This window comes from Narcine bancroftii, chromosome 6, assembly GCF_036971445.1.
Source record: "Narcine bancroftii isolate sNarBan1 chromosome 6, sNarBan1.hap1, whole genome shotgun sequence".
Classification (NCBI taxonomy): Eukaryota; Metazoa; Chordata; class Chondrichthyes; order Torpediniformes; family Narcinidae; genus Narcine; species Narcine bancroftii.
Window position 1 is genome coordinate 29,571,795 of NC_091474.1, and position 18,215 is coordinate 29,590,009.

The 18,215-nt window shown below is 40.9% G+C and overlaps 1 protein-coding gene across 8 annotated transcripts in view; it reads left to right on the plus strand.

Annotated features, from left to right (window-relative positions):
* ralgapb (Ral GTPase activating protein non-catalytic subunit beta) overlaps nt 1-18,215 on the plus strand; it is a 111,123-nt gene that overhangs the window by 46,700 nt on the left and 46,208 nt on the right. For all 8 annotated transcript variants that reach the window (XM_069884525.1, XM_069884527.1, XM_069884528.1 and 5 more), the window contains 5 exons: nt 5,974-6,141; nt 8,266-8,380; nt 10,334-10,481; nt 10,569-10,636; nt 10,820-10,958. In XM_069884525.1, the coding sequence (XP_069740626.1) occupies nt 5,974-6,141; nt 8,266-8,380; nt 10,334-10,481; nt 10,569-10,636; nt 10,820-10,958 (638 nt within the window). The remainder of the gene's footprint in view (nt 1-5,973; nt 6,142-8,265; nt 8,381-10,333; nt 10,482-10,568; nt 10,637-10,819; nt 10,959-18,215) is intronic.

Below are 18,215 nucleotides of genomic sequence, written 5' to 3' on the forward strand. Positions count from 1 at the left end.
CCCCTCCCGTCGGTGTGTTTTTTTTCATGCGCGGTTGCGCACTTTTACTCGGCTCAGCGAGCCATTTTTGTAGTCCATTATTTACCGACCTGAGGGAGCGGGTTTCTCTCTCCGCAGCGGGCCTCTTCGGACAGGTAAGGCCTTCACCTTTTTCCTCCTTTGTCTTCTCTTCCTCTCTTCTTACCGTTGCTTTCGATTTTTCTTTTTTTGTCGCCATCTTCTTTCCACCTTTATACTCACTTTTCTGTAACTTTTATTTCTGTGCCTTTGTGTTTTCCTTTGTTTTTCCCGACTTTTCTGGAGAGGGCTGGAGTTCACCGTCCGGCCACTACTCCATCACGTGACTCCTCATTGAAACATTTTTAATGTTGAAAGGCATGGACAGAGTAGATGTAGAAGGGTTATTTCCCATGGTGGGAGAGTCTAAGACAAGAGGGCACAACTTAAGGATTGAAGGGCATCCGTTTAGAACAGAAATGCGAAGAATTTCTTCAGCTAGAGCAGGGGTTCCCAACCTGGGGTACATATACCCCCAGTGGTACATTTGCACTTCTCAGGGGGTACATTGGGTCTGAGAGAATAACCACTACTGTACAATACATGGTGTTGTAATCTGCAGTCAGATTGCACAATGTCGTGTTTTTTTTAAATCCGTAATTTTTAGGGGTAGTTTACCTATCTCGGCTGCACCATTTCATCAGATGCAAGGATCGACAATGAGATAGACAACAGACTCGCCAAGGCAAATAGCGCCTTTGGAAGACTACACAAAAGAGTCTGGAAAAACAACCAACTGAAAAACCTCACAAAGATAAGCATATACAGAGCCGTTGTCATACCCACACTCCTGTTCGGCTCCGAATCATGGGTCCTCTACCGGCATCACCTACGGCTCCTAGAACGCTTCCACCAGCGTTGTCTCCGCTCCATCCTCAACATCCATTGGAGCGCTTTCATCCCTAACGTCGAAGTACTCGAGATGGCAGAGCTCGACAGCATCGAGTCCACGCTGCTGAAGATCCAGCTGCGCTGGGTGGGTCACGTCTCCAGAATGGAGGACCATCGCCTTCCCAAGATCGTGTTATATGGCGAGCTCTCCACTGGCCACCGTGACAGAGGTGCACCAAAGAAAAGGTACAAGGACTGCCTAAAGAAATCTCTTGGTGCCTGCCACATTGACCACCGCCAGTGGGCTGATATCGCCTCAAACCGTGCATCTTGGCGCCTCACAATTTGGCGGGCAGCAACCTCCTTTGTAGAAGACCGCAGAGCCCACCTCACTGACAAAAGGCAAAGGAGGAAAAACCCAACACCCAACCCCAACCAACCAATTTTCCCCTGCAGTCGCTGCAACCGTGTCTGCCTGTCCCGCATCGGACTGGTCAGCCACAAACGAGCCTGCAGCTGAAGTGGACTTTTACCCCCTCCATAAATCTTCGTCCGCGAAGCCAAGCCAAAGAAGAAATTTTTAGGGGTACACGGGTACGTATAAAAATGCCCAAGGGGTACAGAGGAACAAAAAGGTTGGGAACCCCTGAACTAGAGGGTGGTAACTCTGTGGAGTTTGTTGCCACAGGCAGTTGTGGAGGCCAGGACATTAGGTGTTTTTAAGGCAGAGATTGATAGGTTCTTGATTAGCCAGGGCATCAAAGGTTATGGGGAGAAGGCTGGGCAGTGAGGCTGAGTGGGAAAATGGATCAGCTCATTAAATGGCAGAGCAGACTCGATGGGGTGATTGGCTTATTTCTGCTTCTGTGTCGTATGAACCTCGTAGTAATAATGTGTAATAAAAAAAATAAATAGACATTTTTTTCAACTTGTGTCTCTTGATGCACATGCAGATGAGCCAACTTTGCGAACTGGAAACTGTGATGCAGGCCATTTTTGGGGGCGGCATGGTTAGCTTAGCAGTTAGCGTAATGCTGTTACAGCACCAACAGTTGGGACCGGGGTTCAAATCCCGTGCTCACTGTAAGGAATTTATACATTCTTCCCGTGTCATTTTCCCCGGGAACTCCAGTTTCCTCCCACCCTTCAAAATATATGGGGGTTGTAGGCCAATTGGGTGTAATTGGGCAGCACAGATTTGTGGGTAGAAATGGCCTGTTATCATGCTGTATGTCTAAATTAAAAATAAAATACACCCTCCCTGTTACATGGGGTTGCATGTTACGTGCTCTCCTGGTCAATGATATGATTGTCCAAATCAGGTGGAAAGTTGGGAAGGTGGAATTTAATCCTGCCATGTGCACAGTGACCTGATTTTCTCCAGCACGTTTATGTATTGCACTTAAACCCAACATCTGCAGACATTTTGTTTAACTATGCTCGGTGATGCATTTTTGGGGACATCATATAGGAGTAGGAGCTCAGTAAATGGCAGTGTGGTTCAGGAGAGTGACTTTGGGATCCAAGCCTATTGAAAATGGCAGCACAGGTAGATTGGATGGTAAAGAAGGTAAGTGGCCTGCTTGCATTCATAGGTTGTGACAGAGAATATAAAAGTTGTGATGAAATTTTATAAAATGCAAGTCAGATTGCACTTGGAAAATTGTGTGCAGTTCTGGTCGCCACATTATAGAAAGGATGCTGTTGAACTGGAGGGAGTGCAGAGGCATTTCATCAGGTTGTTGCCTGGATTGGAGGACTTTGGGGAGATTGGATAGGTTAGGATGTTTTACCTGGAGCAAAGTTGGCTAAGGGTAGTGTAGAACATTGAGGGTAATGAGCAGGGTAGATGGTCAACATCTTTTCCAGTGAGAAAGTGATCAAAAAGAAGAGGAGATGGGTCTAAGGTGAGAGAAAGGAGTTTTAAAAGGAATGTTATTATGCAGAGTCGTTGATACAGAGAAGTGGATTCTCATGCAATAATTATGTTAAGATGGATTTGGAGACGCACTTCAAGTAAACATGGTTTATTTTCTTTGTTCAGTACAGAATAGGCCCTTCAGCCCACTATGTGGTGCTGACCCATACAAAGCTACTTTATGATCAGTTTAATTCTTCCTCCAACAGTCCATAACCTGCTATTTTTCTTGTATCCATGTGCCCATCTAAGAGTCTTTTAAATCTCTATTGTATCAGCCTCAACCACTACCCCCAGCAGTGCATACCAGCTGCCTACCACTCTTTGTGTTTGTACAAAATAAAGAAAAATAACCTCTTACATCTCCCCTGAACTTTCCTCCACTAATCTTTAAACAGATGTCCTCTGGTATTGCCCATGGCTGCCCTGGGGTAAAAGGTGCTGTCCATCCTATCTATGCCTCTCATAATCTTATACAGCTCTATCAAGTCACCTCTCATTCTCTGTCACTCTAAAGAGAAAAGCCCTAGCTTGATCAACGTTGCTTCATAAGGCAACATCCTGGGAAATCTCCTCTGCACCCTCTCTAAAACTTCCACATCCTTGCTGTTGTGAGGCAACCAGTACGAAACACAATACTCTACGTTCTAACCAATGTTTTAAGGGTCTGCAACATAACCTCGCAGTCTTTGAACTCAATGCCCTGGCTAATGTACCTTCTTAGCCACCTCAGCAACTTGTGTGGCAATCTGAGGGGATCCAAGGACTTGGACCCCAAGATCCCTCTGTTCCTCCACACTGCAAAGAATTCTGCCTTTAACCCTGTACCTTGACTTCCAAGGTGATTCACTTTGCACTTTTTCAGACTGAATTCCACCTGCCTCTTCTCTGCCTATCTTTGTATCCTGTCTATACCCCATTGGAACCTATGACAACCTTTTACACTGTCCACATCACCTCCAATTTTTGTGTCTTCTGCAAAATCTGATCCAAAAATAACAAAGAGCAGGGGGTCCCAGATCATATTTCTAGGGAACATCTATACATCTATTGTCACTGGCATCCTGGCTGAATGCACTCCATCTGCTGTCTTCTGTTGGCCGGGAATTCTAAATCCACACAAAGTCGAGCTTCCATGGATACGATTCCTCACGACTTTCTTGATGAGCCGACCATGAGGAACCTTGTTGAATGCATTACTGAAATCCATATACAACACATCCATCGCCCGACCTTCATTAAACTTTTGTCACCTCCTTGAAAAATTCAAATTGGATTCTGTCCCTCATAATGTAATTGATGTTGCTCCCCAAGAATCCTCTCTGATGGTTTGCCCACCGCTGATAAAAAGACTCATTGCACAGTAATTCTCAGGATTCTTCTGATGACTTTATTTTAGCAACTAAACAATATTTCCTAACATCCAATCCTCCAGTACTACTCCTGTTGAGAATAATATTTCAGATTTATTATCAGAGCACATAGATGACATCACATACAACCCTGAGATTCTTTTTTTCCTGCAGGCACGGCAGAATTACCATTAATTAGTAATGCAAAAAAAACTGTACACAACATAAAAAATGTAAACCAATCAAAACTGTAAACAGATAACGAATGTAAACTAACTATGCAATACAGAGAGGTCAAAAGAAAATCAATAGAGTGCACCTTTATTACATTAAATATAGACGTAGGTGAAGAAATAGAATTAGTATAGTGGAAAAAGAGGTCAGTGTGGATCTAGTGGGATGAAAGACCCATTTCCAAACTGTATGACTGCTTTCCCATGCATTACTCTGCAGTTACTGAGATTCATATGTAAATGTCATTTGTTTGACAACATTCAGATAGGATAGGCACACCAGGACATAGCTCAGTATGATTTAAGTAGTAATGTGGAAAAATTAAGTATCCTTTAATATTTATGCTAAAAAACTGTGTTGATAAATGTATTGATAATGTAGAGTTAGACCAGGGAGGAAACAAATACAAGACAGAGAAGATAATAAAATAAACACAAACATTCCCTGAAAAGCAGTTAAATTATTAGATGCAAATACTTTCCATCGCTGCTGTTAAAAGCAGTGGCAGCTTCTGAGGGAGAAAATATCTGGAAGGTGGAAGTGTTTCAGGAGGGTTCAAGGTCAAGCTTTCTGTCACCTAATTTAATAATTTCACAATTGGTAAGTGAGGATGCATATTTAATCAGGGATTTTGAAATATAAAATTGTTTTATTGGAAATTTCGGTGACTAAACTCCGGGGAAAATTTGTAGAGATGTTGTGCTTTGCCAGGAATTCGGTGAAGGGGCCAGGCCCAGCATTCGAAGATACCTGACTGGGGACTAAAGCAGCTGTTTCAGAAATGACAGTGGTGCACATCAGGGAAGTAGAGTGGATCACTCAACTTGTTCTGATCTATCAGTATTAGAGCCAAGCCTGGAATGTAAAGGGGAATTGCAGCCCAAAGTTTTTATTCAAAGGTTGTTTTGCAACCAAAATGTGTTGCAATTCTGGTAATGTGCTAGAAATTTTAGGTCATCTTTGATTTGTATTTTCATAAGGAAGAAATTTACAGATTGCTTTCTGAAAACTAGTTCTTTTTAGCAGCTAAACATATCCACAATCTCCTTCTGACTTTGACGGTTTTCCCATAGAATTAAAACTGAAATGTTGATCCCACGGAGCAGTGCATTTAATGGGTCAAATCAGTTAGTTGCATCAATTGGCCATATCCATGTGCCCTAACTTCTTGTTTTTGCCTTGTGAAGCCAACCACTGTTGGTCTGAGCCAATTAGCTCCTCTAAACAGGAAGCCATTCATTCCATCTGTAATTGTTGCAATTGAGAGAGCCAAGAAGAGGCTAGGACCATGTTCACCACATGGCATAGAAGGTTTAATAAATGAAACAATGGCATTGAGGTGTATGTCAATGAAGAGTTGATTTTTCTTTGGATTTTAACTAAGAAGTACAATCTGCTAAAGGTGAACCAAGTTTACTTTTCACAAAAAAATCGACAACAAATGAATTCATGCTTAATAGAAAAACTTCAGAAGTTAAAATAAACTATAGCAATTCAAAGGAATGTATTTGATAATGCTGGAGTCTCTGTTTTATTTTTAAATGCTGTGAAAGTAAATTGACACTGATTTTCTCACTCCAGGTTCTATATGGTGTTGATCCAAGGTCTTCAGATAAATGATTTCATTTGCCGCCCAGTTTTGGCCAGCATCATCCTGAACTCTCCTGCTTTATTTTGCTCTGATCTGAAAGGGATAGATGTTTTGGTTCCTTACTTCATTTCTGCACTAGAAATAATTTTACCTGACCGGTGAGTTGCTTCGTTATTCTTAACACACCATTATTAGAGTTGGATTTCTTTGAGAATCAAAATACACATCAACTCAGAAATAGGCTCTTCGATCCATTTAGTCTGTGGCAAATTATTATTCCACCTCGTTCCATCAACCTGCATCTAGCCTTCCATCCTCTCCCATCCATGTACCTATTCAGATTACACAAATATCAAAATTGAGCCCACATCCACCATTTCTGCTAGCAGCTCGTTCCACCCTCTCACCACCCACTGAGTGAGGGAGTTCCCCACATGTTCCCTTTACCCGAATCCTCAGGTTCTGTCTCACTCTACCTCAGATGAAAAATACTGTTTGCATTTACCCTGTATATGCCCCTTATAATTTTGTATGCTCATATGATACTTGATACTGTTATGGGCCTAGATGACCCCAAAACCCAGCAGCAATAGAAATTCAGCAAGACAAATGATTACTTCAACAAAAGTTGGTTTTAATTATCTTTAAACATGAAAACCGGATCAAACTTAACTTATTACTATTAACTTAACCCCCTTCTAACTCTAAGCGCACATGTATGTAATGTGTGTAAGTTCAGAAAAGTTCTTTGATTCACAGCCCAATCTCACTTCTCACTCCTCCAAATTCACTGATACCAGACAATTCTTATACTGTGCACAGAATTTAACATTAATGAATTTCAACTGACTTTGGTTCTTGAAAGGTAAATGGTTACCACTCAGGAAGGTTCTTGTTGGTTTTCGGAGAGAGAGATTTGTTGCTTGTTGGACACAAACTGATTCCTTCTGATCAGCCACTTCAGTGTCTTGCCAAAGAAAACACCCCATCAGAGTTTTCCAGGTGATAATCTCTTTCAGGTCATCACGGAGTTCCTTTTTATTTCCTTTATTTCAAGTGAAACATTATACAGCCAGTCATTTTTTCTTGTATAGACCACAAGAACTTTGAATAGGCTGAAATAAGAACTCACAACCCGTCTTCAAAATGGGATTTTTCCACAAGCTTATCATGTTCCAGTCAAACCACATGACTCCCTTAGAATAGCCAATAGACAGACTGTGGTCCCGGACCTAATCTTCCGAGTTGTTCATCTGTTGCTTTCCAATTAACATCTACTTGTAAAGTCTCTATAGGCATTCTTCAAAGTTTTTGCAAAGTTACTCAGAGCCTGGACTGTCTGGCTTGAGCAGAGCTTTTGGCATTTTAAATGACATCTGTTTTGAAGTGTTTGTATTAGTTTGTGACACCTACACTATAAAAAAAACCCACAATTTATCTTCCAAAAACATATATATATATAATACAAAATGTAACATAATCTGTCACAATACCATATAAAAGTCAAACTCCCCTTTTTTTTTGGACCCGGACATTTGCCCACCAGAGCTCCTGCCACCTCAACCGCGGATTCAGCTAGGCCCCAGCTGCCTGCCCATCTGAGCTCCTGAAGCCCCGACTGTGGACTTTCATCTAGGCATCGGCCACTTGCCCATCTGTGCTCCTGATGCCCCAATCACGGAATCTCATATGAGCCCCACCCACCCACCAGAGTTTCTGAGGCTCCGACCACGGACTCTTGCCTAGGCCCTGGCCGCCTTCCTAGTGCAATTTTAAAGGTAGTGGGAGCAGAGAGGTGGGATGAAGATTTAAAGAGGCAGATCATTTGTGATCTCATTGAAAGGTGGACGAGGCTTGAGGGGCCAAGTGACTCACTGAGTACCTAATTTATTTATATTTTTCAGTTTTTCTTCACCACCATCAATAAATCCTCACTCTTTTCTATGAATAATCACGTGTATATTACAAAGTACAGTATAGCAAGTTGTATCATGAGATCTCTTGTCACATTGGTTATTATCTATCCTTCCACCAGCGTCATCAGTCAATAAGCCCTAGTTCTTCCATCTCTTATCTGTGGAATTGAAACATGTCTGCACCTTTCTTCGAGACATGTTTCACCTATGCCTTCATTTTTCATGTCCTTCCACTTGTAACGTTTTGTAATGTGCTCTTCAATTTTGGAGGAGCTTTTGGATTTTTATGCTGCATAGACTAAGCTTGGTAAAAGAAAGATCTGAGCAATAATTGTAACATTATAATTATTTAATCTCTTTTTGCAGGGAACTGTCAAAATTTAAAGCATATGTGAATCCCACTGAACTTAGGAGAGCATCGATCCACATTCTGCTGTCAATGTTACCTCTCCCTCATCACTTCGGGACAGTTAAAGCAGAGGTATTGATTAAATGTTTTGAAGTCTGCTTAATATTGTAGCAACAAAGAGGGACATTTATTATTTGGCAGAAGAGTCTAAATATGCAAGGATAAGCTTTGATATTTTTAAAATTTGAATAATGTCTTGAATTTGGGATGCGTGAATGAATGTAGGTGTTGATTGAAAGCTGGAGAAAAATGACCATGTAATAGCAAATTCTCCATCTATTTTGTTTCAAGTAGAAGGCTACATGTTTGACACTATTTTTATTTGTTATTCATTCACAAGTTTTATTTATTCATTTCTGTGACATGGTCATTGCCCAGAATGTAGGCATTTATTGCCCTTCATAAATCACCCTCAAGGTGATGAAGATCCGCATTGAACCATTGCAGTCTTTCTGGTGAAGATGTTCGTCGCAACAGGATCTGGAAGGAACAACAATGAAGATGGTAGCACACATTTTGAAGTCCCAGTGTGATGTGCCTTGAGGTGGAAATTGCAGCTTGCTGTTGTCATTCTCTTTCAAGGAGATGCGCAATATTGATGTATGAGATGGGGTCATTCAAATTAAGAAAATCTGCAGACACTGTGATTGTAGTTCAATGCATAAAAGTGCAAGAGAAACTCAGCGAGTCACACAGCGTTCCTTACGTAGCAAAGTGATGTAACCAAAGTTCAGGTTTGGAGTTACTGCACAGATTTTAGCCATGATGCATTGGTGGAAGAAGGAGTGGTGATGGGATGTCATTCATGTAATTATGTCATGACTGACATTAATTATGACATACAACTGACAATGACCATGTGTACACTAAGTGGCCTAATGCTGAGCATGCCATATGTTGTCTTAACCATCCCATCTACCTTTTTCTGGGAGCTATGGACTTGCATCCCAAGATGCCTCCATACATCTAAGCTCCCAAATTAGAAAAATATGGAAGAAGTTTAGTGGAAGGAGAGTACAGGACCAGTGACAGAAGTCTCCAGAATTAAAAGAAAGACAGAAATTTTTTAAAAGATTAAGAATTTAAACTCCAGCGATATGAGAAGGTTGTTGAATACAGGTGTTTTTAATGCACACAGAGTATGAAACCAGGCAGATGAGCTTAAAGTGCAGTTAGATATTGGCAGGCACAATGTTATGGACGTCAGAGTCATGGCTGAAGGAAGGATCACAGCTGAAAGTTAAGTATCCAAGAACATGCATCCTGACAAAGGCATGAAGTTGGGCAGAGGGTGTGGGGTGGCTGTTGGTAAAAACATTGAAATTAAATCCTGAGCGACAAAGGATTGGACAAGGTAGAATCCTTGTGGGTAGAGTTGAGAAACTGCAAGTGTAAAAAGATCCTTTTATGAGTTACATCTGGGCCTCCAAATAGCAACTGGGATGTGGTGTAAAATTTAGAGAAGGCATGTAAGAAAGGCAATGTTATTTTGGTCATGGGGTCTTCAATATGCAGGAATACTGAGAAAATCAGGTTGGCTGGTGCTGATCCCAAGAGAAAGAATTTGTGGAATGCCTATGAGATGTTTTTTTTTTTGAGCAGCTTGTGGTCAAGCCCACCAGGGAGAAGAGAATTCTGGATTTGGTGCTGTATGCAATGAACCAGATTTGATTAGGGACCTCTATCCCTACCTCAAAAAAAACTCAGTCATATTTGTAAGATTTGACATCCCTCTCAAAGCAATGCTGACTGTCCTTAATCTGGCCAAGCTTTTCCAAATGTGCATTCCTGAGGGATCTTCTCCAGTAGTTTCCTTACCACTAATGTGAGGCTCACTGGCCTATAATTTCTTGGATTATCCCAATTTCCCTTCTTGAACAAGCCTCCAACATTGGCTGCACACCAGTCCTCTGTGACCTCTCCTGTATTTGGTAACAATAATAGGAATTTAAAGTTTAGTTTAAAAAAAAACATTAAAAATTGGACACAATTGTCAACAAATATTCTTTTTTTAAAATTTTCCAGGTGCTTTTGGAAGGAAAGTTCAGCAGTGAGGAGTCTTCATCACATGACAAACCAGTTACCTTTCTCTCACTGAAATTGAGGCTTGTCAATGTATTGATTGGTGCCCTGCAGACTGAAACAGATCCCAACAACACACAGATGATTCTAGGTTGGTGGGAATTTTGTTGTAACTTTTTTTGTAACTGACTCCTCGTTGCCAATATTTTAATCAGTCAACAGCATGTTTTCCCTTTAGGTGCCATGTTAAATATCGTTCAAGATTCTGCTCTTTTGGAAGCAATTGGTTCTTCTCAGACGGAGCTGGTAAGCAACCATCATTGTCCATATTTTAATTTTAAGAATGAGAAGTCTTGTGCATGTTCCAAAGTATGGAGCTCAAAGCTCTGGAACAGCAGCCTATCTCTTTTGGACAGGACTCAACCGTCCAGTTGTGTAGCCTCTGACCGAGGGGAACGTGTGCCTTCATTCTGCCCCGTCTTTTTGCAGAATGTTGGTGGTAGCACTCATGCGTCACTCAAGAGTCACAGTCGAAACAGCAGTGGCATCAGTATGACCAGTACTGGCAGTTCTGAGGCCACAACACCAGATAGTGAAAGACCTGCGCAAGCACTATTGCGGGATTATGGTGAGATAAATCTGTCTTTAAAAACATAATCTAGATGTACGTTTCATCTTGAAGAAATACATTTTTATAAATTTAAATTTAAAATAAAAAGCTAATGACTATTGATGACAGTGGGATAAACCCTCTTAAAGGAAAGCCACGGAATAATCAATGAATTCTGTAAGGCTAGTCCTTGAAGTTTCATTGGTCATCCAACTGTTTGCTTGGTGAAGTCCTTTCCTATATAATGGTTAAAAAAATCTTGATAATTGACAGGACCATCTCAACCATTAGGAGCAGACAGGCCAATCGAGAGCTTACACTGAGAGAGTTGAAGAGCTTCCATATTGTGGTGGCTCTAACTGTACCACCTCATATGCTCTATTTAGTCTGATCCTATCCGCCCCCCAAGATGCATGTAAAAGGTCCAAGAGACCATTTGAAGAAATAGAAGAGCCCCCTGGTTTCTTGTCTGCAAGATCAGTGCTCCATTACCTATAGTACATTTCAGAAGTAATATTTTGGGATGTCTTGAGAAGATGAAATATGCTTTGTGATTAAAACATTTTTGTTTTGGCCTAGAATTCAATATGAATGGAAAGCGTTGCATGTACTTGCATGTAGCACGGTATCCTCAATAAAGTAAATTTATAACAGAATCTACAGTACTGACAATGGTAGACTATGAACAGCCAAGGTTCACCAATGTCATTGCTGTATCTGCTGACTTGCTATTTGTGAACAGGTTAAATGATGCCTGATAGCACTGCTAGATTTGCATGGGTGTCAAGAGGAGCAACTGGCAGAGTCCAAGGCAAAGCCCAGGTCTTCTTGCTGATACAGATGGTGGCATGCTTTAGAGATCATTTCATTCCTGAAAAGTTTGAATTTCTAATGCACAAAATCAATATTGCGTCAGTAACGGAGTTGTTCAAGTGAACCGGTACGGACTTGAAGGGCCGACATGGCCTGTTTCCGTGCTGTAAACGGTTATATGGTTGTATGGTTATAACATAATTCAGAAACTGTCTCACCTGACTGACTTTGGGCCAAACTAACATTTGGCTTCAGTATTCAGCACGACATTGAAATGCATGCAAATGCACAGTTCATAGAATCTTGCAATGGGTCTGTGGGGAGAAATGTTACAATGAAGAAGATGTAAAATAATAGGTGCCAATTTCAATGTTTTGTCGAGCTTGATATTCCAATGTTCTTTCCCTGTCCTTGTGTTTGGGGTCACTCATAAAGGTGACTTTATTTTTGAAGTCAAAATCTATTTCACAGCAGGATTTTGGATATCTTTGTGGATTTTGAGAGATCATGCAGATTTCTACACAAAGGTAGAGAGATTATTGCAACTTTATTTCCATTGTTTAGTTATGTGATCATTTTTTAAAAAGGCTGCAGGACAAGCCAGGCAGCTACAGGCTGGTGAGCCTAATGTCAGATGTGGAGAAGTTACCGGGTTGGAGGTGGGGGGAATTCTGAGAGACAGGATCTATTTGCATTTGGAAAGGCAAAAACTGATCGGGGACAGTCAACATGGCTTTGTGTGTGGGAAATCATAACCTGACTGAGTTTTTTTAAGAGAAAACTCAGCAGGGAGGTGTATGTTATCACCATGGACTTACAATAAGCCTTTCACAAGGTCCCACATGGTAGACTGTTACACAAGGTTGGATCACAAGGGATCAGACAGATTCAGTATTGGCTTGATGGTGGAAGTGGAGGGTTTTTATTCAATTTGGAGTTGTGTGACCACTGATGTGCTGCAGATGTGTGAGCTATTACACATTGGCAGAACTTGCATGGTGAATTGTAGGGTCCTGTGGAGTGTTGTAGAACAAAGAGAAGGGGGTTGAGGAACATAGCTCCATGAAAATGATGACACGAGTAGACAGAGAGGTGAAGAAGGCATTTGGCACACATTTGGTCAAGACATTGAGAACAGGAGCAGGGATGTCATGTTACAACTGTACAAGACACAGGGTTCTGTGCACAGTTCTGATCATCCAGCTAGAAAAAAAGAGATCGTTAAGCAGGAAGGGTTGTCAAAAATATTCATGACAATGTTATCAGGACAGACAGGCTTGAATTATAGGGATAAGCTAGGACTTTTCTCTCTGGAGAGTAGGAGGATGAGGGGGACCTAAAGGTTTATAAAGTTATGAGGGGTTAGGGTTAAAGCTTTTTTCCATTGTAGGGGAGTCTAAAACTAGGAGGCATAGATTTAAAGTGAGAGTTCAAGGTCAGGATTGAAAAATGGACCAATTGGGACCTGGGTGGCAGAAACTTCTTCACATGCAGGATGGTAGATATAGGGAACAAGCTGCCAGGGGTAAAACAAAGTCAATTGTTATAGTGAAAAAATGTTTAGGCAAGTATGTGGAAATCAGGTTTTAAAGGAATATGAGCCAAACACAAGCAAATGATGCTAGCACAGTCAGCATGGACGTTGGGCCAAAGGGCCTGTTTCTGTGCTGTGAAAGTCTATGACTCTATTTGATGCCTTTGATCAAAGGAGTGAAGTTTATAATCTGGAGTGTTCTGTTCATAAGTTGCTGCGAGTTAGTTAAATATAAAACAACAGTAATTAATCTCCATGATATTGATTTGCTTTTAATCACCTTTAAGAATGCCACATATTTGGTAACTTCCAAAAATGTTGTGTTCATATTGTTAAAGAGTGCTGAATATCTGGAATATCTGTGGTTCTAAGTTTGAACTTCCTGTAGCCAACCATTTCCATTCTGCTCAATGTTACTCCGCAGATGTATCTGTCCTTTCCCTCATCCATCATCAAGATGAAGCCAAATGTAAATTTGAGAAACAACACCTCGTATTCCTCCTGGATAGCCTTGAATCTATTGACATTTACATCAATTTTTCTAATTTGAGGTACCCCCACCCCCATATGGTTCCACTGTTTTCCATAGAACAGTGGAGGTATAGAACAGTCATGGTCAAATTGAATTGAACAGAATCGTCCAGGCAAGCACGCCATGCTCTGTGGTCTATTTATCAAAGGTGAACATATCTTGTTCTTGAAGCAAAGAGCAAAATATTCAACATACTCAAGAAGTACATAAAATAGCCTAGTGCTGGTTGATTTTTTGATTCTCAGCGACAAAATGGTAATGTTGGCTATCTAACTTGTCTCTGAATATCTGGAAGAGGGAGCAGTGAGTGAATTAACAGTAACTGTTTTCCTTCCTGTCTGCTTTCCCAACCAACCTGCTATCGATATTTCATTTTTGTGCCAATGTTACTCATCAAACAATAAGTAGTGATATTAAAAATGTTTTTGATGTTGAGCATCAAGGTTTTCACCTTTGCCTGCTTCCCACCTCGAGTTTTTTGCCCATTTATGCATATCTGTGCTACTTCTCTTTTTGGTTCTTTTGTGTGTGATTCTCTGAATTGTTTTCATTGTCTCAAACCCTATTACAGCCTCTTGTCCTTCCACCACACATCAGTGACCCTCAAATGATGTTGACAAAGTTTGAAGTGTTCAAATAAAAAATGTAAATCTCCTGGTGGAAGTAGATGAAACAGTGTTGTAAAATAATGAAACTGTATTTGTGATTTCCACTCTGAAAATTGCCCTTTTGGGGAAATCTCTGATATCAAAAGGATGAGATCTCCAGTCATTTTAATGATCTTTAACAGTTAATGGAACAGGAAACCTATAACCTCTCCAGTACACCCCCGACAGTCTTCCAGAAAGTGGGTTCTAGCTCGTCGCAGCCTGCACAGATGTTGTTGCTTCCCACAGAAGGAACAGAGACAATATTGACCCAGAAAGATCTTGCTGGGATTGAAATGTGAACACCATCAAATGGCAGGTTTGAAACAATTGTCCATTCAGACCTGGATCACACTTCCATCCACATCTTCTCCTTCCACTTTTTGCAGGGATGGCTCTGTCCATGACTCCCTGGTCTGTTCTTCCCTCCTCACCCATACTTCTATCTCTTGGGCACCACACTGCAACTGCAGTAGGTGCAATACTTGTCCCTGCATTCCTGCCCTCAGCCCCATTGAACTGGAGCACTGAGGCAGCAGCATTAACTGATGTTTCCCTGGATGACGGCGTGCAAGCCCATAATTGCCAGAGCTCTCCTCAGAAGCTTTGGAGGTAAATGCCTCCATCCTTTCATAATGTAAGGCAAAGCTCATGAGTCTCATGGATGAAAGCAGAATTCCCACATCTTCCCTTCACCGCCTCCATTTCACTCCACGTTTCTTTGGGCCCTATTCTGTTAAATCTATGAATTTAAAAAAAGAATCTCAAATGCAGTGCTTTCATTCCACTTCACACTAAGTAGGTTTACTGGTAATGCAAGATGATTGTTCTGGTTGAGATCCACAATAGATTCATTCCTGTTTCCTGCTGATCCCCTCAACCTTCCCCACCGTCACCCTGGTCACTCTGCTTTCTTTCTTGTAGACAAAATGTTTGTTTTAAAATGTACCAAAAATGTGACTGATACTGTGAACCTAAGCTTGAGACAGTTTATGATTGCTGATCTGTTGAATATTTCCCATGACTGGTTGTAAATGTCTACTCGACCATGTTTGTACAAAGTGTTGCATGTTAATGTTGTTCTTTTTTTTTGTATGTCTCCCTTCCCAATAGGTGGTACAGGTATTTCTTGTGTCATGACAACTATTCATCTTCAATGTAAATTCTTGAATAAGTTGTGTTTATCACCATACGTATATTTTAAATCTGTTATTACAGAGAAAGGTGTATGCATGTACTTCAAATAATTGGTATTTAATTGGCATTCATTTAAATGAAGTCCTTTTTGTTATTTTGTACAACTCGCTATTTCCAAATGTAAAACTTCCTCTTCACAGTCACACTTGTGCTTTGTTTGGGCTTTAGCCGTTGTTGTATGAGCCAAATCCCAATGTTGTATGAGCCAAATCCCAATGTTTTGCTCTTGTACCTTCTGCCATCTCACCTTGATCCATATACATGTTGCTGGGTGTGGAAGTGGACTTGGACACTAAATAAATGTAAATAAAAGAAAGTCACTTCATCTCAAGGTTAGTGAAAAGATGATGCCATCCTGAATCACAAATAAAGTAGTAGAGATCATTATCCTTTCCCCATAGTGTCCTGCAGAAACATCCTTGTTACCAAAGAACAAAAGATTATTGTAAATGGCTCTACAGTAAGATATGTTTTTGATGAAATGGTATGGTGCTAAATACATAATCAGTTAATTGAATTGAAAATTGGTTTTGGGGTTCACATCACTCTTAATGGGCTCTTGCTGGCTTTCTGCACAACTTAAAGGCTGTTCAGATGAAACTGCATTGCATAGTGTCTCAATAGAGATGCCTCAACATTATCACTCAAAGCAATTGGATTGGGAATGCAGACATCATTATTCCCTCCCTAAGTCTGCCAGGGTTAGCCAGGTGGGTGTTTGAATGGGTTGGCAGTGCATTTGCTCAAGATATGTCGACAGGAAGAGGAATAGTCTGATCCAGCTTCTAAACCCCACATACCCACCAATTACAAGTGTCAATTGAATAGAGAAAGAGAGGTGGGGAGCTGTGTACCTGTTGCTTTGTCAGCATTCTCTGTATGGAACCTGGGTGTAAGGGGGAGAAAAAAAAAATACTCCACAGTGTTTCCCTTGTAGGGAAGTAATGTGTTCCAGTCACAGAAACACTCAAGATTTCCCTGTTAGATCAATCTGCAGACATCCTTCCTGTGTTTTGAATGGATGACCATCTCTGTTTGAACTCCACACCAAACTTGTTATGTGAATGCCTTGCTTAATTCTGAAATCTGGAAGCCTTGACCCTCTACCTTCATCCTAGCCAATCTGTCCAATAAAATCAGAGCAACCTATTGAAGTACAATTAGGTCATTACTTGTATTGTCTTTGAATATTGATAACTAATAGTAGGACTAATGGAAGTCTCCACCATTCCTTGTTCATTCAGTGAAAAACACTCCATTCTGCTGAAAAAATGATCATTGATTCAGGTGTTGAAATCTGCTTTCTTAATGCTGCATGGTTGACATTCATTGCTACATACATTCCCCAGTAAACTAAGGGTTAACATATTAAGAGCGTTTGACAGCTCTTGGCCTGTACTTTTTGGTATTTAGGAGAATAAGTGGGGGGGGGGGGGGGTCTCATTGAAACATTTTGATGTTGAAAGGAGTGAACAGAGTAGATTAGAAAGGTTGTTTCCCAAGGTGGGAAAATCTAGGACAAGTGGGCACAACTTGAGGATTGAACAGTGATGAGGAGGAATTTCTTTAGCCAGAGGAAGGTAAATCTGTGGAATTTGTTGCCAGAAGCAGTTGTGGGGATAAGATCATTGGGTGTATATAAGGAAGAGATTGATAGATTCTTGATTAGCCAGGGCATCAAAGGTCATGGGGAGAAGGCTGGGCAGTGGGGCTGAATGGGAAAATGGTCATGATTGAATAGCAGGGCAGACTCGATGGGCTGAATAGCCTATTTTGCTCTGATAATTCACAATCCAAGAAACCGATCTTACCACTATGTCAAAAAGGTTTCAAAATCTGCTCTAAACATAAGGCTAAATTTGTAGTGAGACACCTTTCAGAATCTGTAACATCGCTACATGTTGCAAAGTGACACTATTTATCCTCTGCAGTATTGTTTCTGAACAGTACCTTTAGCTCTTTGCTTGTTCATGCGAGTCTACATATAAACAATATGCAGCAATTCTGTGTGTATATTTATATAATACTTGTAATTTGGAGCAACTTAACTTTTTTTTAACTTTTAAATTAGCTGACAATATTGGGCAGCTGAGTCAGTTGCCTGGGTTTGACCACTAGTGGTGTTTTGGGGGCTTTTTTTTGGCAGATAATCCCATTGATTCCAATGTTTATTCAAGTGAATCATGCTTAACGTCAGGTATTTCCTCAGAACCATCCAATAGAAAGAACATATTCATCCCAAAGACCCCACGTTAAGACTGGCGCATTGCAATAGAGGACTGAGGCTTGTGAATAGGCTCAGAAAGTGGTCGTCCCATAGTCTGTTTTTTTTCTTCTTCCATTGGCTCCTTGCCACTATCTGCAGTTGGAATGTCTTGTACTATAATGTTTAGCACAGTCAGGTTGTCTTCCGAAGATCGTCAAATGTCAGATATGTAATTTCCACCAGTGGAAAGTACCCCAAAGGTGAGCATCTTCTTTATAACAAATGAAACAAGAACAGACACAGGCCATTTGGCCCGGAGATCCTGTTCTGTCATTCAGTAAGATTG